The sequence below is a fragment of the Pongo abelii genome, chromosome 12 (assembly GCF_028885655.2).
Source record: "Pongo abelii isolate AG06213 chromosome 12, NHGRI_mPonAbe1-v2.0_pri, whole genome shotgun sequence".
NCBI lineage: Eukaryota > Metazoa > Chordata > Mammalia > Primates > Hominidae > Pongo > Pongo abelii.
The window spans coordinates 93323002-93344871 of NC_071997.2; the positions used below are offsets into that span (position 1 = coordinate 93323002).

The following is a 21870-nucleotide window of genomic DNA, read 5'->3' on the forward strand; positions in this document are numbered from 1 at the left end:
AATTTGTGTAATAGATTAAAATGTGAAATATTAAAATGCTGTGTAATGATGTGTTGATTTTTCAGAGCATTATTTCTAATGACAAAAAGCAATTTTCAGCCTCCTAAACTAAAGGATAAAATGAAGTGGTAAGTATTTTTATGTTATTTACTTTTATGGTAAGATGAGCAAAAAATGAATTGGAATGTAAAAGTCTAATTTTCTAAATTTCTTAGGTCAAATAGTTTTCATCACTTTGTGAAAATGGCACTTACCAAAAATCCGAAAAAAAGACCTACTGCTGAAAAATTATTACAGGTATTATTTTTGCCCTGAAATGTATATATATATATTTTTCAAAAGATAAAATGTCATTGAATCAGATTTATAGTAAGTGTTCTGCGTTGTATTTGATTTTTGTAGCATCCTTTTGTAACACAACATTTGACACGGTCTTTGGCAATCGAGCTGTTGGATAAAGTAAATAATCCAGATCATTCCACTTACCATGATTTCGATGATGATGATCCTGAGGTAGGAATTGCTTTTACCAACTGGCATATATAACATGTATATGTGTATGTATATATGTGTGTCTGTATGTATGTCTCAAAATCCATTTTTTTTAATTTTGGAGTCTAGTTTAAATAAAAAAGCTCTTGAGGGAACAATTAATTCTTTGTCTTTGCCTTTCATGGAAAATCAAATGCTAGGTTTTTCTTATTGACTACTTATAGGTGACTATAGTGTGAAAATGGCAAAGGCAAATCATTTAATCCACTTGTTGAAATCACTGTAGTTATTTCAAAATAGCCATTTTCGATGAAGTTGCCAAATAATTGTTCACTGTACAAGGGAAAGCAAATGGGAAGTGCCTAAACAAGACGTTTGAATATTCAAAATCTCCCCTCAGTTTGCTTCTCAAAAAGAATCCTCAGTTTGTCCTGGTGGCTCATGTCTGTAATCCCATCACTTTCGAAGGCTGAAGCAAGAGGATTACTTGAGGCCAGGAGTTTGAAACCTGCCTGGACAACATAGTAAGACCCCGTTTCTATCTTTAAAAAAAATTCTTATACAATACTTCATAAATTATTAGAGGTTAGTAGGAAGTATAGGCTTGACTTTGCCGGTGACTAAAACTCAGTTATTCACTATGGAAATGTTTTAAAATGAGCCAGTATAGTTGTTAATAAAATAATTCTAATATGACAGAAGCATTGATATTAATGGAAGCTTCACTTCTGTTTGCATGTGTAACATTCCCAGCACTGCTAATAGTTGTGGCAACGAAGATAAATTCAGTATATGTGACATGGCAGAATTCTGTTATTGGGTCTGTAACAGAAGTGGATAGCCTTTAACTCTACTGGCTTTATGGGAGGCCCTTAAAAATATTGTAAATTTCATTAATGACTGAAGGTGAAGTGTTTAGAAAGATGGCCACAGATTGTCTTAAGTCAGAGAGAACCTTTCTATCAATTCAGCATTGTCCCAGCTTGCCATCTTATGATAGATAAGCTATTTGTCCTTTTGTTTAAAGGTCTGGAAAGGAGTTTGGAGCATAAAAATGTAAGAAATGTAAAGTATAATTAACCTTATAATTATACTCTAAAGAAGTTTTTTTTGTTTTGTTTTTGTTTTTTTTTTGAGATGAGTCTTACTCTGTTATCCAGGCTGGAGTGCAATGGCATGCTCTCGGCTCACTGCAGCCTCTGCCTCCTGGGTTCAAACGATTCTCCTGCCTCAGCCTCCTGAGTAGCTGGGATTACAGGAGCCCACCACCACGCCCAGCTAATTTTTGTATTTTTAGTAGAGATGGGGTTTCACCACGTTGGCCAGGTTGGTCTCGAACTCCTGACCTTGTGATCTGCCCACCTTGGTCTCCCAAATGCTGGGATTACAGGCATGAGCCACCGCACCTGGCCTGAAGAAGTTTTTTGGTGTTGATTTGCTTAATTTTATTTTTAAGAAAGTTAAGATTTATAAACTCTTCTAGTCTTATTTAGTATACAGGCAGTCCTTGATGTGCATGGTAGTATGGGACTGTAAAAATGACTGCATAAGCTAAAATTCTGCAAAGTAATCTTAATAATCAGTGGGAAAAATTATAATTGTTTCATGACCTTTAAAATTTTTTGTTAAAGCATAAACTCTGTTACTGTCAGTTATAATTATAGAAATGTGAAAAAATAGTAAAACTATTATTTACAGTGTATTATAAATATTAGAATCATTGAGAGTTAACGTGTTTCATTTCTTTGTTAATAAACTTTTCATGCACATTTTTTACTTATCTAGTAGTCTGCTTGTTGAGTAGTTTGCCTTCTCATCATGTGCCTGTGACACAGAGTAACTATCTTTTCTATGCCTTGGCAAATTGTCATATTCCTTTCTAATTTTCTTTCTAATCATGATCATGACGTGCATCTGTTATTTACATAGTAATTTGTGAACTGAAAGGCTACCAATAAAGTTTATATTTTATGCAATTACAATTAATATACAGTGGTAACTGTTACTTGAACCATGTTGTAGGGAACTAGTGTTATTTAACTAAATTATGGTAACTGAAATTGGTGCATAACAAAACTGTAAAACAAGGACTGCCTATATCCTTTTCAGTGCACTAAATGCTACATGATTGTTTCTTACCTCACCCTATGTACTTATCATGTCTTTTTAAAAATGTACTCAAAGAACAGAAATAATAAACCAAATAGAGAAGCAATCTGTGGCATGAAGATTCTTCTAAAACTTTCTCATATAGCAGGGAAAGAAACTCATCTTTCTTTTCCAGACATTGTTTTGGTATTATAATTATAAATTGTTACAAATCTCTATGGTAAGTACGTAAAATAAAGGAATTTAATTATTCCAGGGGTAGGATGAGGGGAAGCTGGTACATTCCTTCTCACAGTAGCTTAGAATGTTTTTCTTAAGAGAAATTAATAACTTTTTTATTTGCAAATGATTTGTAGTTGTAATTGCTAAGTGCAGTGTTGTCACTCAAAATACGAATGTATCTAAGAATTTCAGCACTTGCTGTGATACTAAAACTATTGTATGCATACTCTTAAAAATAAGGGTGGGCTCAGTGGCTTATCAGTGGCCTGTAATCCCAGCACTCTGGAAGACCGAGGCAGGTGGATCACCTGAGGTCAGGAGTTTGGGACCAGCTTGGCTAACATGATGAAACCCTGTCTCTACTAAAATACAAAAATTAGCCGGGCATGGTGGCTCACGCCTGTAATCCCAGCTATTCGGGGGGCTGTGGCAGGAGAATTGCTTGAACCTGGGAGGCGGAGGTTATAGTGAGCCAAGATCATGCCACTGCACTCCAGCCTGGGCAACAGAGTGAGACTCCATCTCAAAAAAAAAAAGAAAAAGAAAAAAATATATATGTGTATTTATCTATATATACATATATATATACACACACACACACATACCACATCTAAGTCTAGTTTAAGTTTTTTATAGGTTATGCACTGCAGAAGAAAGTTTGACTTTTTAATGTTGAGTTCCCCTGTAGTTTCTATTTTAGAAGTAATTACACACTGGTGTAATTCTAATTCTGATTTTTATTCAGTTTTCGTCTCCTATATGTGAGCCCACTTACTATGTACAGCGTTATAAGATTTAACAATTTTATTAATCTGTTATGCTAATAAATTAATAATTTATTATGCTGTTTAGGCCAGGAAGGTAAAACTGTTCTCAGAAATAATCATGGGTTTCATCCATGTTCATTAATAACAGTCTGTGTGACTAACCTGCATGTTACCTGTTTTTGTTTGGTTTTGCTACTATATATTAGATCAAAAGTCTAGGGTTTTTCCTAGCTCTATGGCTAGCTAGCTGAATGCCCTGCCACTTAATTTTAAGTCTCAGTATCCTCATCTATGAAATGAAGAATAATGCTTGTTTCACGAGTTTAAGGATATAATGCTAAGGTGCATCAAAACACTTTGTAAACTAAAAAGCAGGTTGCACATGTAAAATTTAAATACCTAATTTTTGAAATTACTTTTGCTACTGTTTCACCATCACGAGTATTTAATATTTCAGTCTTTTAAATTTGTATATTTTTTCCCTGAGATGTACCTACACTGTGAGTAGTTAGTTTGAGTCTTGTTCTTGATTTGCCTTATTGAATCTAAGACTTAGAGCTTAATGTTTATGAATTATGTTTCCACAAAGATAGATCTAAAAGTGTATCTCCTTCAAAGGTAATACAATAGCTTCAAAGGTAGCATTTCACCCATAGAGGAAGCTATTGGGTATTGCAGTAATTACGTGAAATAGATGCTGGTTGAGAGACCTTAGTGTGAGTATGGAGCTGCAAAAGTTTTTTGAATAAGACCTCTTTTACTTCCAAAGGTTATAGTAATGTCCATGAATTAACATTAAATAGAACTCATCTCCATTCTACCCACCTTCAGAATATTCCTGTATGAAGTTGGCAGTGCACATAGAATGGTTTTAATAAAGTAAAAGGAAAGAAAATAGAGGACTAATCCTCCAAGAAGAAAACATAAAGGGCTAAAAAAAAAAAAAAAATTGTGTTGACCAAGAAACAGTACCATAAATCATTAACCCATTTATGCCTAGTGTTCCATTATTGGAACTAGGCTTGTGGGAGTTATTTATATCCTACTGCTCAAGGCCATCGTCAAGGTTTGATTTTTCACACACACAAAATTTGCAACCTCAGGTATAAATGGGTTAATGCCTTTAGCATTATTTCATTGCATTTATGTGTTATCCTTTTGATACAAGAAGTTGACGCAGATTTTTTAAATTGCAGTCTTCTCTGCAATAGGGAAAGCTACTTGCAACGTGTAAACAGCTATTGAATTATTGAAATACTTAATTTTTGACTATTTATTTATATTCAACTCGATGAACATTCACTGGGGACCTGCTGTAGATAAAACATTATTTCCTAATCTTGAGACGTTCACCATTTCAGGAGAAGAAAAAACAGCCAACTTTTGTTAGGAAAGTCAGAGAAGATGTCACAAAGGAAGTGACATTGCTAGAAAGGAGTTTGCCAATAGGAAGATGCCAGAAAGACCAAGGTTTAAAAAATACAAAGAATTGGGGACTTTTACAAACTCATCAAGACACTTAAAAAATGATAGCCATCCCCCATATCTAAATGTTTGAATACACTAGCTTTCATAAATTTTAGAAATGGTAAATTATGGTCTTTAGCCTTAAGATTCATGTAAAAATGAATGCAATCAAGAGAGGGTTACATACGGATTAAGAGCACATCAGGTATGTGAATGTTTGTAATTTCATTTGTTTAGGTTCTTATCTACTAAATAGTAGATGAGTGGATTCTTCTTACATTAAATAATAGCTTACCACATGACATTTATATAGTAGAAATATTTAGACTCTTGATTTTGAATTTTAAGAGATGTTTGACAAAATAAATATTACTTGAGATTTTACTATCATTAACAGTTACCTTTCTTTAAAAACATTGAAAATACAGTTGTCCCTTGATATACACAAGGGGGATTGGTTCCAGGACTCTCAAGTATACCAAACTCCGTGCATACCCAAATCCCACAGTCAGCCCTGCAAAACCCATGTATATGAAATGTTGGTCCCCCTTATAGATGGGTTTTGTATCCCCAAGTAATCTGCATAGAAGTGGACTTTTGCAGTTCAAACTTTTGTTCAAGGATAAACCGTACGTGGAATGAAGAAACAATAAGGTTTTAGTTTCCATATTTCCTAAAATTCCTAGCAATTTTTAGGGAGAAAACTAGGGTAAGGAGGTTCTTTGTAGTTGTGGTTTAAAAAAAAAAAAAAAAAGTATGTAATTGAGTGTATATACTTGAAAAAGATGAGAAGACCTAAAAGTAAATTTGACAGCATTAAACATGTATTGGCATTTGCTTGTAGGAGTTCTCAGTCTGAGCACTGTTGACATTTTGGGCCAGACAATTTCTCAGTCTGAGCACTGTTGACATTTTGGGCCAGACAATCCTTTGTTTTGGGAGGGCTGCCCTGTGCATTCTAGAATGTTTAGCGGCATTTCTGGACTCTTCCCATTAGTTGCCAGTTAACACCCTTTAATCCCGAGTTGTGACAACAAAAAAATGTCCCCAGATATTGCCAAATGTCTCCTCAGGGACAAAATTGCCCCTGGTCAAAAACCACTGGCTTATGTTAACTAGGATTTATCATGTTGTCTATGTCTTTCCTTCCCGTACAAACGTGACATTCTCATCTGGCTCCCATTGCAAAGGGCCTGTTATTTGTATTTATATTATTTGATGATACAACAATCATAGAACTTTAAGATTATAAAAGTTGAATAAACATGAAATGGTTTATAAGGGCAGGGTTTTGATTTTTTCAAGAAGTAATAAAAATAATTGTAATCACGTGGCATGTAAAGCATTGTTTAAAAAAAAAATAGACACCAAGCATCATTGTGAATGGCTTGTTTCTTTAAATACCATTTATGAGAAAGATTATTTTCATCAGTGCTTCTCTAAATATCATGAATTAGTTACTATAAGCCCATTATCGCAGGTGTCTGTGGTTAGTGTGTATTACATTTATAGAGAAAAATGAGAGTATTTATGTTTAGAAATTAAAGGCTAAATTTTAATTTTTAAAAATCTTACCATTTTTATTAGTGATCTTGAAAAAATAATTCATTGTGTTTCTTTTTCTCTTAACTTTTATTTTAGTTTCGGAGTAAATGTGCAGGTTGGTTCTGTAGATAAATGGTATGTCACGGGGGATTGATGTACATATTCTTGTGTCACCCAGGTAATAAGCCTAGTACACAATAGGTAGTTTTTTATCCTCACCCTCCTCCCAACCTCAGGTAGGCCCCTGTGTCTATTGTTCCCTTCTTTGTATCCATGTGTACTCAGTGTTTAGCTCCCACTTATCAGTGAGAACATGTGGAATTTGGTTTTCTGCTCCTGTGTTAGTTTACTTAGGATAATGGCCTCCAGCTCCATCCTTGTTGCTGCAGAGGACACTATCTCGTTCTTTTTTATGGCTGCATATCCATACCACATTTTCTTTATTCAGTCTACTGTTGTTGGGTATTTAGTTTGATTCAGTATCTTTGCTATTGTGTTTTGCTATTGTGAACAGTACTGCGATGAACATAATGTGCGTGTTTTTATGGTAGAATGATTTATATTCCTTTGGGTATATACTCAGTAATGGCATTGCTTGGTTGAATGGTTGTTCTAAGTTCTTTGAGAAATCCCCAGACTGCTTTCCACAGTAGCTGAACTAATTTACATTCCCACCAGCTGTGTGTAACTGTTCCCTTTTCCCTGCTGCCTTGACTTTTTAATAATAACCATTCTGGCTGGTATGAGATGGCATCTCATTATGGTTTTGATTTGCGTTTCTCCAATGATTAGTGATGTTCAAGCATTTTTTCATATTCTTGATGGCTGCGTATATGTCTTCTTTTGAAAAGTATCTGTCATGTCCTTTGCCCACTTTTTAATGGAGTTGTTTTTTGCTTGTTAATTTAAGATTCTCACAGATTCAGGATATTAGATCTCGGTCAAATGCATAGTTTGCAAAAATTTTCTCCTATTCTGTGGGTTGTCTGTTTACTCTGTTGATAGTTTCTTTTGCTGTGCCGAACCTGTTTAGTTTAATTAGATCCCATTTGTCAATTTTTGGTTTTGTGGCAATTGCTTTTGGCATCTTCATCATGAAATCTTTGCTTATGTCTATGTCTGGAATGGTATTTCCTAGGTTTTCTTCAAGGGTCTTTATAGTTTTAGATTTTACATTTAAATCTGTAATCCATCTTGAGTTGATTTTTGTATATTGCATAAGGAAGGGGTCCAGTTTCAATCTTCTGTATATGGCTAACCAGTTATCCTAGCACCATTGATTGAATGGGGTGTTCTTTCCCCATTGCTTCTTTTTGTCAAATTTGTCGAAGATCAGATGGTTGTAGATGTATGGCTTTATTTCTAGGCTCTCTGTTCTGTTCCATCGGTCTATATGTCTATTTTTATACCAGTACCATTCTCTCTTGGTTCTGTAGCCTTGTAGTATAGTTTGAAATCAGGTAATGTGATGCTTCTAGTGTTGTTCTTTTTGTTTCAGATTGCTTTGGCTATTTGGACTCTTTTTTGATTCCACGTGAATTTTAGAATAGAGTTTTCTATAAATTTTAATTTTTGAGAATGTATCTACATGGCCTTTGTCTAATTAAATGATTCTAAAGGATATCCTTTTTCTTAGAAGGCCAATTTTTTAAGTTCAGATGAGCTATTGTAGAATCAATTCTGCTTATTTGAAATTCTAGTAAATGTAATACCATTTTAGAGATGTTAAGTGTAATCTTTCATTGTTAGAAACAAAACAAATTATTTAGCATTTCAGAAGATGATGCCTAACATTCTATTGCCTACTTTAAGTTCAGGTTGGGCATCTTTCATTCCCTGGCCTCATTTAACAAAATCTTGTGGCAATCCCTTTCTCCTTTTTTACATGAAATATTTCATTTTCAAAAGAAATTTATGAAAAAATACTGTTTTCATATCCAACCATCTGAATTGGTACATCTGAAGGGAAAATAATAAGTCAAGTCTCCAGTTCACCTCTGTTCTAAAGGGTGAAATATGGCCTCTGTATACCTGGATAGCCTTTCTTATAATCATTTGACTTGAGTTAGTTATCAGTTTTGTTCCTTACATGCTAGAGGTTCAGTTTTCACAGGGTTTCTCTAAATCTTATTTTTTCAGCTTTTTCTTTTTCTAATGTTGGAGCCCTTGACAAATCTTATATTGGACATTCAGAGTATAAGTTTTCCAGTATTCCTTTGCGATCACATTTAATTAGTTAGGCTCTGTAAATAATTTCAAGGTGTGAATCTTCTTTGCAAATTAAAGGCAAATAATTAAATATTGGTATGTTTCCTACTCATGGAAATGATAATGGCACATCTATAACCAAGAGAAACTGAGATGGAGTGGAGAGCATTTTTTTAATAAAAAAAAAATAAAGCTTCTGAAAAACATAAAATACTGTATGTTCACATAAGCATAAGTTATGTAATTTTTCCAGTCTTAGTTAAATCAATTATGATTCAGATAGCGCCAAAAGTGAAACACAAATATCCTACATCATCTATAAATGTCTATGTGTAGTTTTTAAAAATTATTTCAAAAAAATCCATAAATTGAAAAATAAACCTTAAAAGCCTTCTAAGCTCAACCATCATTAAATGATAGATGCAAGTGGTAATGTTTCCACTGTTGTATTTCCTTTCCCTTCAGAATTTCTCGATGTCAGAATAGATCCAGAATACTCAAGTGTACTTGATTCATCCTTGTAGACTGGATCTAGACAAGTCTGATGTTGCACATACAAATAAGCAGAATATGTTACTAATTGTGTTTAATTTCATATATATTTAGCCAAAGAAGTGCCCTTTCTAGTATAAATAATAATTTATGTTGTGGATAATAAAAATATTTTTTCACCTTCATAGTTTGAGCTGCTATTGTGGTTTGCTCTTTTTAAAAAAAAAAAAATTTGCAAAGTGCTGTTTTGCTTTCTTTTTTACTTAAAATGAAGTATTTTTTCCTATTTGGGTAATTTTGTGGACCAAACTATGACTTGATTATCAAATGCTGTATATCATTGATTTTGTTTTTTTCTAGCCTCTTGTTGCTGTACCACATAGAATTCACTCAACAAGTAGAAATGTGAGAGAAGAAAAAACACGCTCAGAGATAAACTGTAAGTATATACTATACACAGTTTATGATTTAATGATAGAAAATAAGTTATAATTTAGTTACAGTTATTTTTGTTTTATTTCCTTCTGAATAGTTTTTCTTACTAAACACTGTTAAAGGTAAAGTTTAATTAGGGCAGTAAAAATTTCATTTTCCTTATTCTTGTGGAATTTTTGGTGGCAGGATGGGATGTATTTATGTTGTTACTGTTTGAGAGGATAAGTTAATTCCTGGAATAAGCAGGGTAGAAGTAATTAAGGCAGTGCCGTAAATGCCTGTGTGCATGTAACTCACCTAGAGAGCTTGTTAAATGCAGTTTCAGATTCAGTAGACCTGGGATGGGATTTGAGTTCTACTAACAAGCTCCCACGTCATTCATGCACTCATGATCCAAGGGTAACAGAGAAATAGAGGTCTGCAAACTGCCCCAGCATCTGAGTAACCTGGAAACTTTTAAAAAGGGATTCTCAGGCACCACTTTTCCATAGAGTCCAATTCAATAGGTCTTGGATTGGCCCAGAAACCTTTTAAAATAGGCCTCCAGTTATTTCTTAGGGGCAGCCAAGTTATGGGCCCACTAAGACAAGCCATTCATTCACATGGGATCCAATACTGTTAACTCATCAATGATAAACTGCCAACAGGAGTCCCTCGAACAATAGTGCCTTAACTTTTTTATTCGTTAGAAGCATTTATTCTCTGAGTTTTGTTCTAGCGATACCTGGAAAGTATGGTGGGTTATATAAAAAGCTCAGGAGTGGGATTTGGTACTTTGTTTGCCAACAGTTGTCTGATCATATAAAATTATCTTTAAAGCTCCTGCTGAAGTCACATTTTAAATTTGCTAATTTCACCACAAAATTATTTTTCTGAAAATGGCATCCTTAGCATGTGAGAGCATTTCTCATATTTTTAATATACAAAAAGTAATTATGAAATATCTTTATCATTTCTTTAATATACAAAAAGTAATTAGAGGCCAGGTACAGTGGCTCATGCTTGTAATCCCAGCACTTTGGGAGGCCGAGGCGGGCGGATCACTTGAGGCTAGGAGTTCAAGACAAGCATGGCCAACATGGCGAAACCCCATCTCTACGTAAGCTACGAAAATTAGCCAGGCATGGTGATGCGCACCTGTAATCCCAGCTACTTGGGTGGCTGAGGTATGAGATTTGCTTGAGCCTGGGAGGCCGAGTTTGCAGTAAGCTGAAATCCTGCCACTGCACTCCAGCCTGGGCAAAGAGCAAGATTCTGTCTGGAAAAAAAAAAGTAATTAGAGATGACTTGCAGTTGATTTAGAAAACTTTATGTATTCAGTACTGTTGAAAATGTAATTTAAAGTACTCTCTATCTTGTTATCTGATTTTATTAAAAAATTACATTGTCAGTCCCTTTATAGCATAGTATTTCTGAATCACTCTGTGGTAACATATCAGTGATTCTCAACTTCTAAGTGCATATGCATGTGTATGCTATTTCAAACTAGATGTCTAGGCTGGGCACAGTGACTCACGCCTATAATCCCAGTACTTTTGGGAGGCCGAGGCGGGTGGATCACTTGAGGTCAGGAGTTGGAGACCAGCCTGACCAACATAGTGAAATCCTGTGTCTACTAAAAATAGAAAAATTAGCCAGGCCTGTTGGTGTGAGCCTGTAGTCCCAGCTACTGGGGAGGCTGAGGCAGGAGACTCTCTGAAACCTGGGAGAAAGAGGGTTGCAGAGAGCCGAGATCCTGCTACTGCACTGCAGCCTTGGCGACAGTGTCTCAATTGAAAGAGAGAGAGAGAGAGAGAAAAGAGAAAAAGAAAGAAAAGAAAAAGAAAAAGGAAAGAAAGAAGAACATCATATGAGAATTCATGGACACAAAGGGGAACAACAGACACTGGGGCCTACTTGAGGGTGAAGGGTTAGGAGGAGGGAGAAGATCAGAAAAAGTAACTATTGGGTACTAGGCTTAGTACCTGGGTGATGAAATAATCTGTACAATAAACCCCCATGATACAAGTTTACCTTTACAACAAACCTGCATGTGTACCCTGAACCTAAAATAAAAGTTTAAAAAATAAAAATGAAAAAGAGCATCATAAACAGTGCTGCAGACCAGGATGATTGACCAACAGTTATTTGAAGAGTAACTGGAAGATTCTGTGGCAGAGGCTTGTCATAACTTTAGGGAATTTGAAGAGAGCAGAAGAGTGATACCAGTGTAAGGTTTGAATCTCCATAGGGACTTTGCTCCCTTTCTGGAAATGCATTCTCCATCCACACAGTTCAGGTACAGTGATACTAAATACCTGCTATAGCCACAGCTTTTAGTAAGACAGCATCCTTGCACTCAGGGGTTATACAATCTGGTGGGAGAAATGGGCATGTTCACAGGTGACAATAACACAAGGCAGATAGATGCACAAGACTGTCCTCATGTAATTTTATTACAGACTTCATTTTGGAATTTGAAGACAAGTATAGGTGAAAGCTGTTCAATAGGCCTTTATCAAGATGAGGTATATGTTAGTTTTGATACCTTACTAAAAGTTATTTTGTAATCTTTGATGTGTGATCAATTGTGAACAGTTAGGATGGACTCATTCTTAACCTACTTATCAGGTCTAAGGGCCATTTGATATCTGAGCCATCAATAGCTTAAAAGCATATACACACCCAGACATAACTGGAGATATTACAGGGCTGTGTTTCTCAACCGTTTTTTTCCTTATGCCTCCTGTTGCTAAATATTCAAATCCCATGATCTTCTTTCATTGGTATTAACATTCACAATAAATTTACATACAAAGTTGAAATCAAACCGTTAGAAAAGTGATTATGCTTTGAAATCTCACTCTTTTCCTCACCTTGGTTGAGAAGTTTTGGTTTTGGCTGAAGCTGTTACTAGTTGAAATGTAATATATTGTGGCTATTTGTTTTCTTTTTATTGTTTTATATTTTTTCCTCTGCTTTTATCTCAGTGGACTTGAGGGCTTTACCCAGGTTATAAGATCAGAAAATAATAATGAGCTATGGAAATAAAAGGTAAAGGTGCTGAAACATTCAATACATTAGAAAGCAAAGAAAAAGAAAAGATGAATGTAGTACAGTTAATCTGTGTCTACTCTGGCTAGTTTATACTTTAGCTGCAGTGGTTGTTTTTGGTTGTGTAGCAAACCCAAAATTTAGCAGCTTAAAACAGTAAACATTTTTTAAATCAACTCCCATATTTTTTATTTTAAATCTTATAAGACAATATTATTGTCATTAACCATGGTCAATATTAATTTGTATTTGTATATTTACCAATTTTTTGCTCTTCATTCAATACTGTATTTCTGTACCACTACTTATGGATCTCTTTTGATTAAATAATTCCTTTTAGTATTTCTTTAAGTCTGAAGGTATTGAATTCTCTCACTTTCTGTATATCTGCTCATATTAAACAATAAACATTTATTGTCTCTAACAGATTTTGAGAGTCAGGAATCCAGGACAAGTTAGCTGAGTGATTCTGGTTCAAGGTCTCATAAAGTTGCACACAGGATATCAGCTAGGGCCGGAGTCATCTGAATGTTTGACTGGACTGGAAGATTTACTTCCAAGCTCATTCACATAACTATTGGCCAGAGGCTTCACTTCCTTGCCAGGAGGCCTCTCTTTAGGGCTGCTCACAATGTGACTTCCTCCAGAGCAAGTGATCCAACAGAGAGAGCCCAAGACAGAAGCTGTATCTTGGAACTCATATACAGTTACTTCTGCTCTGGTCTTTTGGTTACATCAGCCAACCCTGATCCAATGTGGAAGCATTTTGAATACCAAGAGGCAGGAGTCACTGGGGGCCATCTTACAGGCTGGCTTCCGCAAGTACCCTGTATTAGCGGCTGTCTACCCACCTAAATACTGAGTTAAGATTGTCTCAGCCAGGCACAGTGGCTCACGCCTGTAATCCCAGCACTTTGGGAGGCCGAGGTGGGCGGATCACCTGAGGTCAGGAGTTCCAGACCAGCCTGGCCAACATGGTGAAACCTCGTCTCTACTAAAAATACAAAAAATTAGCCAGGTGTAGTGGCACGCACCTGTAGGCCCAGCTACTCAGGAGGTCGAGGCACGAGAACCGCTTGAACCCAGGAGGTGGAGGTTGCAGTGAGCCGAGATCGCGCCATTACACTCCAGCCTGGGCAACGGAAAGAGACTTCGTCTCAAAAAACAAAACGAAAAAAAGATTGTCTCTGTTTTATGCCTGGTCACAACAAAGTAGCAAGTTAGAACCTGATTGTATACACATATAATTTTGTTAATCATCTTCTTTTCTTACTGTGGAAAAGGCCTAGAATTAACAAATTAAGCTTTAGCAGTTAAGACTTTATTGGGCTTTTTCCAGCTAACATACAAATGGCCATCGGATACATGAAAATATGTTCAACATCACTAATTGTAAAGAAAATGCAAATCAAAAAAGAAAAACCCCAATGAGATATCATTTCACCCTAGTTTAAATGGCTGTTGTTAAAAAGCCAAAAAATAACACATGCTGGTGAAAATGCAGAGAAAAGGGAACTCTTACATACTATTGATGGAAATGTAAATTAGTACAGCCACTATGGTAAACGGTATGGAGGTTCCTCAAAAACTAAAAATAGAACTACCGAATGATTCAGAACTACTGGATTATGCATCCAAAAGAAAGGATATCAGTATATCTAAGAGATATCTACACTCCCAAGTTTATTGCAGCATTATCACAATACTCAGGATAAAGAATCAACCTATATGTCTAACAACGGGTGAATAAATAAAAGAAATGTAGTATATATACACAACAGAATATTATTCAGTCATAAAAAAATGAAATCCTGTCATTTGCAACAACATGGATGGAACTGGAGGACATTAATGTTAAGTGACTAGGCATGGAAAGACAAATGTCTCACATTCTTATTCATATGTGGTAGCTAAAAAAGTTGATCTCGTGGAGGTAGAGTAGAATGATGGTTACCAGAGGCAGGAAAGGGTAAGAGATAGGTGGATGAAATGAGATTGTTTCATAGGTACAAAAATAAAGTTAAATAGAAGGAATACATTCCAGTGTTCAGTAGCAGAGTAGGGAAATTAACAATCATTTATTGTATATTTCAAAATAGTTAGAAGATTTGGAATGTTCCCAACAGAAAGAAATGATAAATGTTTGATGTGATGGATATCCTAATTACCCTGTTTTGTTCATTACACATTTTACACGTGTATCAAAATATCGCATGCACCACCATGAATATTTACAATTATTAGAGTCAGTTTTAAAAATTGAAAACAAAAATCTTTGGAGATCAGTGTGTGGTTGATGGTAGCATTAAATGTCTTTTACCATGGAATAACTTTTTAAATTATTATGTCGTTAAGAATATAAAAACATCCTGGTTTTGGCCGGGCGCGGTGGCTCACGCATGTAATCCCAGCACTTTGGGAGGCCGAGGCGGGCGGATCATGAGGTCAGGGGATCGAGACCATCCTGGCTAACATGGTGAAACCCTGTCTCTACTAAAAATACAAAAAAATCAGTTGGGCGTGGTGGCGGGTGCCTGTAGTCCCAGCTACTTGGGAGGCTGAGGCAGGGGAATGGTGTGAACCTAGGGGGCGGAGCTTGCAGTGAGCCGAGATTGCACCACTGCACTCCAGCCTGGGAGACAGAGCAAGACTCCGCCTCAAAAAAAAAACAAAAAATCCTGGTTTTACTTTTTTTTCTTTTTTAGTTGGCCAAGTGAAATTTGATCCACCCTTAAGAAAGGAGACAGAACCACATCATGAACTTGTAAGTAGTATAGCCTTAGAATGTTAACACTGAAAATAAATGTTTTAATTTGTCTCTGTGTGATGTATTAGTACTGACCAAAAAAGCTAGTCATTAATATTTTCAAAAACATTTGAGGCCCCAGCCTGGTCAACGTAGTAAGACCCTGTCTCTACAAAAAAACGTTAAAACTTAGTTGATGTGGTGGTGTGTACTTGTAGTCCTAGCTACTTGGATGGCTAGGGCAGGAGGATCCCTTGAGCCCAGGAATTCAAGGTTACAGTGAGCCATGATCACACTACTGTACTCTAGCCTGGGCGAAAGTGTGAGACCTTGTCTTTAAAAACATAAAATAAAATTGTTTAAAAAATTGTGGGAAACAAAAAGGTAAGTAATTCTCAAATTCATAATAAATAAATCTGTGTTGCTGAATATTTTCAAAATTATTTTAGGAGAAACTTACTAGTTTTACCATTCTCTGATTAAATGTTTTTAATGCTGACTTTTAAATTTTTTTATTTTTTATTTTTTCTGTTTTTGAGGGGCTTTTTAAAATGTGTATTTTTATGATAAATGCCATGGTTTCCAAACATTAGAGTAGAGTCATATCTGTATAGAGTACTGAAAATTAGGGAGATGAGGCATACATAGTAAATGAAGTTTGTCATTCATTTAAGGCTTGCTATAACTTTATGAATATACTTTGCATGATTCTTTTGTTGTTGTTTTATATATTCCTTTCCAGATAAATGATAATATATTAGATTCAATCATAAAAGCAAAATACTTTGCATCTATTTGAGATGTTAATATTCTATAGAACAATAAAAAAAGAGACATTGGAAAATACAAAATTCTAAAGAAATTATTTTGCCAGAGTTCCATATGATGTGTTTCATTTTTTTATTTGCTATTTAATAATGAGAAGAAAGTAACTGTTAGTAAGTACTAAGGATTGAAGTAGGAGCTTTCTTCTTCAGTTTAATGCTTATTTTAGCTCACTTGACTGAAGCATACAAAGGGTGTCATTAGCCTTTACCTTATAGTTACTCTAATTCAATGTACCAGTGTGGAGGAATAGGATGTTAAAGAAAAAGTCTTAAAATGATCGTATTGTAATACCAAAGCTGGACATTTATGAAGAGGGGTGGAGAAAATTAAGAAAAAGTAGTCATGATATTTATAAATGCTAATTGTGTTTTGTTAAGGCAGTTTGAGTTTATTTTTTGTTTCCCTTTGTAAGTTGGCATTGCTTGTATTTAAATTCTGTACTAATTTAGTAACTGCATTTTAGAGCAAAGTTGTTGCAATGTTGCTTTTTTAGAAGCTGCCTAATACAGTTTGACTTTCCATTTGCCTTAATAAAATTATATTAGCAGGACTTACTTCATTTGTGAAAGTTTCCCTTTGTGAATTTGTGGCTTTTAGTCTAAGCATAAATAACTTGGGTTTCTTGGTCTCTGCTGAACAGCCCGACAGTGATGGTTTTTTGGACAGTTCAGAAGAAATATACTACACTGCAAGATCTAATCTGGTATTTCTCATCTTCTGATTTTCTTTGTCAGCATTGTTTTAGTCTTAATTGTTTTCTTTTAAGATCAAACATTTTGTCCAATTAAAGCATTGTTTTATAAGTTGCTATCATTTAGCAAACTTCTATATATTAAGAATTGTAGCAATTTTTTCCCATAACAAATTACATATATATATCTACTCAAATACAATGCCGTAGTAATAAACATGCTTGTCTTTTTTATGAAAAATGTTAATATTTAATTTTCTCATTCATATATTAGGGTTTTTTTTTTTAAGAAATGGCATTTCCCTGTAAAAATGTCCAGTTTAATGATGTAACTTGTTTTAATGAACTAGAAACTACCCCTCCACATGTATATATATAAACAGTTCATATGTTATATGGTACATATATTCATATGCATTACATATATAATATATATTCATATATGGTACATATATTATTCAGATAATATATGGTGCATATGTAATTTTTAAAGATAATTTATTCCTACATTAACAATGAAATCATTCTCAGATGAAATTTTAATTTTTGAGCATTACTGGTTTCCTTAGGACAAAATGTAGATTATAAAGCATTCCTGAAGTTATAAATACTGTCTTTCCATTACATAAGAAAAAATGAGAAATTTATGCTATTAAATATTAAATAATACTTTTAATAGTTGTTATTAAGTAAATAGTTCTTTCTGCTACTGTGGTTGGCGAGAGCCCCAAGTTGCCCCCATATTTACTCCCATATTCTACTTTTCTGACTTTTAAATGGAATTTTCCTTATCTTTCCTTCCTCTTTACCTTAGTGACGTACATCTTTCAGTTTTGATTGGCTTAAATGATTCTTTATGTAAATTTTTTAATCTAGGACCTCTGACATTTGTAAAATATAAAAGAGATTTTAGACATAATTTCCCTTCTTTAGGGAGGTTGCTGTCCTATTGGACAGAATATACTTACACATATAAACTCTTAGCCATGCAACAAAATACATAATGGCTTGCCAACATTTTGCCAGGTGGCAAGTGTTGATGAGGGGAAGCTAACATGCAATAGGTACTGTAGAGATGAGAGAAGGAGAAGAGCTTTGGGGCACATGTGGCTTATCTGGCTTCTGGGAGGGACTAAGACTAATGTCAGTATTGTGTAGGAACATTGTAGATTCTTCAGGAAGAAAAGGGACAGATGCTGGCTCTGTTTCATGGGAATTGGAAACAGTTGCCGGCACAGACCACAGGTTTGAGAGATGTCAGGCAGAGAGCTGAGATTTTGAAATTATCATACTAATCTTGGATTCCTTTAAAAAAAGTAGATTTAAATTATCAAAGAGGAAGTGATAGATGAAGCCATGAAATTGCATGTGTTCCCCATTGTTAAATCTGAAGAAAGAGTGCAAGAAACTGGTTACCTCAGTGGATGATGCCTATGTTTAACATTCAGGTAGAACCAACATTGGAAGTAGGGAAGAAGCAGTTGAAAAGCTAGGAGAGCCAGTAAATGCGCTGTCTCAGAATAAAGAGGGGATGTGTTCAATCGCCTAAAGAGACAGAATGTGTGAGGATTGAGAATTAACCCATAGGGGCCAAGTGAGATAGACTGTCTGAAGAAAACACAGTCGGTGATTGCTGGATTTAAAATGTTTTCAGAATTAGACATGTAGGCTAGAATGACAATTAGTGAAATTAATTGCAGAAATAAAGATAGCACAATCAAAATTTTAAATTGACTCCAGTATTTATTAATATCCTCCATGTAGAAAAGATAACAACAAAACTGGAAACTTAATACTTTAAAATTGCAAATACTCGGCCGGGCACGATGGCTCACGCCTGTAATCCCAGCACTTTGGGAGGCCGAGGCGGGCGGATCATGAGGTCAAGAGATCGAGACCATCCTGGCCAACATGGTGAAACCCTGTGTCTACTAAAAATACAAAAGATTAGCTGGGCGTGGTGGCTCGCGCCTGTAGTTCCAGCTACTCGGGAGGCTGAGGCAGGAGAATCGCTTGAACCTGGGAGGCGGAGGTTGCAGTGAGCCAAGATTGTGCCATTGCACTCCTGCCTGGCAACAGAGCGAGACTCTATCTTAAAAAAAAAAAAAAAATTACAAATACTCTTTTCTGTGCCACATGTGGAACTAGCCTAGTAACTTGAATAAGTTACCATATTATGACTTTGTTCCCTGTAACTGCTCCCACCTTCATCCCCGCTCCCTGCCCTATAATCAGGAGTTTCTTGTGGTACAGGGGAGCAGTTGATGGGGGTCTTGTGACAATGGAGGGATTTAGGGACTGTTAGGATAGTTCTGGCAGAAGAGGGATGAATGAAACTTTTGTCAGAGTATACAACTTACAAAATCAACCTTAAAGCTCACTCCCAATGGTAACAAAAGCTAACATTTATCTAGAGGTTTTTATATACCAGGCATTATTCTAAGCACTTTAAATATATTAACTTATTATTCTTGTTTTACAAATGAGGTGATTTAAAGTGCAAAGAAGCTGAAATTCGTTAGTCTTTAGCTAAGAGTAGCAGAGCTGGGATTCCTAAGCAGCCTGGCTCAGGAATTCAAAACTAAGCCACTGTACTGTATTGCCTCTACCCAACATCATCAGTATATATTTTTAAAGTAATACTGGGCCCCCCACCTTTTTAAAGTAAATATATATGTCCCATGGTTATGTTTTGTTTTTGTTTTTTTTACTGTGGTAAAATACACATTACGAAATTTACCATTTTAATATTTATGTCTACAGTCCAGTGGCATTAAGTACATTCACATTGTTATGCAGCTGCCACCACTCTCCATCTTCAGAATGATTTCATCTTCCCAAACTAAAACTCTATACTCATTAAACAATAACTCCCCATTCCTTTTTCCCTCCAGCCCCTGGCAGTGAACACTCTGTTTTCTGACTATGAATTTGACTTCTCTAGTTATCTTGTATAAATGGAATCATAGCATATTTGTTCTTTTGTGGCTGGCTCACTACTTAGCATAATTTCATAATAACTTCAGGGTTCCTCCGTGTTGCAGCATGTGTCAGAATTTCCTTTTTAAGGCTGAATAATACTCCATTGCATGTAAATACCACATTTTGTTTATACATTCATCCATTGATGGACAGTGAGTTGCTTCTACCTTTTGGCTATTGTGAATAATGCTGCTATAAACATGGATATACAAATATCTGTTTGAGTCCCTGCTTTCAATTCTTTTGATATGTAACCAGAAATGGACTTGTAGTTTTATCTTTAATTTTTTGAGAAACTGCCGTACTATTTTCCACAGCAGCTGCAACATTTTACATTCCCACCAGCGATGCACATGACTTCTACTTTCTCCACATCCTCATCAGCATTTGTTATTATCCTCTGTTTTGTTTTGTTTTTAACTTTCGATAATAGCTATCCTAATGGGTATAAAGTAGCCATAGTTATTTCTGTGTTTTAATTTTATCAATTCTAAAATCTTGGCTATGAACAAGATTTCATCTCTTACAAATGCTTGTGGCTAGCCACTAAAAGCCTGAGGAATCCAAAATGTCTGGCCCTCATCTTAGCTGGCAATTGGCACCAAGGTAAAAACCCTAAATCCCTTTGGGACCAGAAGAAACATTTACCCCTTTAAAGAGCTTGCTACATAAGCATTCCATATTACCCGTGATTTTGGTTGTTTTAAATGCCAACTGTTTTTATTTTATGACTTTGTAAGTGAATTTAGAGTGTTGTATTTAAACTTTTGTGCTATCCAAAAGTGCTCTCTCAAAAAAAAAAAAAAAAAATCAGATAATTAATATATGAAGCCAGAAGAATAGGGCTTCATTTTTTAGAATTGACAGTATGAGAGTTTTTGAAAGATGCCTGAGTTTAAAACAAAAACTCACTGTAAGTTAATTAAAAGAGTTTTTCCCATAACCATAAAAATCAGTTTATCTGATCTGCAAAATGCTATCTTCAGATTAAAAGATTATATTACATATCTGTCTTAACTGATGCTATTTTTTTCTAATTTGCATAGTTTTACTGGCTATTTAAGCCCATATACCAATAAAAAAAAAAATTGAAAGTTAATTCTGTATAAAAGACTATGTTGACCCAGCGCAGTAGCTCACGCCTATAATCCCAGCACTTTGGGAGGCCAAGGCGGGTGGATCACTTGAGGTCAGGAGTTCGAGACCAGCCTGGCCAACGTGGCAACCCCATCTCTACTGAAAATACAAAAATTAGCTGGGCGTGGTGGTGCACGTCTGTAATCCCAGCTACTTGGAAGGCTGAGGCAGGAGAATCTCTTGAACCCAGAAGGCAGAGGTTGAAGGGAGCTGAGATCGCGCCACTGCACTCCAGCTTGGGCGACAGATCGAGACTGCATCTCAAAAACAAACAAAAACCCAAAAAAACACTATGTTAATGGCTATGGAGGGGCATAAATAAATAGTAACATAATCATTGCTCTGAAGAAGTATATACTATGCCTCACCTGCCAATATTCACTTCTGAGCCTGCAGTACAAAAGTCATATTATTCAATTTTCAGGCTCCTTAATCTGCTTTTATTAGTCAGAATCCTAACTTGATCAGTTAATATTCTGACTCTACTTGCTTTTCTGACTTTTTAAGAAATAAAAAATATTTGAATTATCCTCGATTCAACCCCTCTCTATTTCTATAAATTATCTACTGCATTAAAAGATATCTCACCAACAACCTTATTTGTGCCATAATTTTCTCATTTTTGATGGGAAAATATTTCTCCTGTTCTCTTTTTCTTGGTCAAGATATATTGCTCAAGTATTTTTTTCTTTTGTGTTTTTGTAGCGAACTGTATC

At 35.3% G+C, this 21870-nt stretch overlaps 1 protein-coding gene across 4 annotated transcripts in view; it reads left to right on the top strand.

Annotated features, from left to right (window-relative positions):
- The window catches only part of MAP4K3 (mitogen-activated protein kinase kinase kinase kinase 3), a 199830-nt gene that overhangs the window by 124278 nt on the left and 53682 nt on the right, over nucleotides 1-21870 (top strand). For 2 of the 4 annotated variants that reach the window (XR_010136150.1, XM_009237367.3), the window contains exons 10-15: nucleotides 66-128; nucleotides 216-297; nucleotides 403-513; nucleotides 9663-9741; nucleotides 15476-15534; nucleotides 16985-17047. Coding sequence is in view for 3 of the 4 variants with exons in the window: in XM_009237367.3 (XP_009235642.1) it covers nucleotides 66-128; nucleotides 216-297; nucleotides 403-513; nucleotides 9663-9741; nucleotides 15476-15534; nucleotides 16985-17047 (457 nt within the window). In the remaining variant the exon portion in view is untranslated. 4 annotated transcript variants of the gene reach the window in all.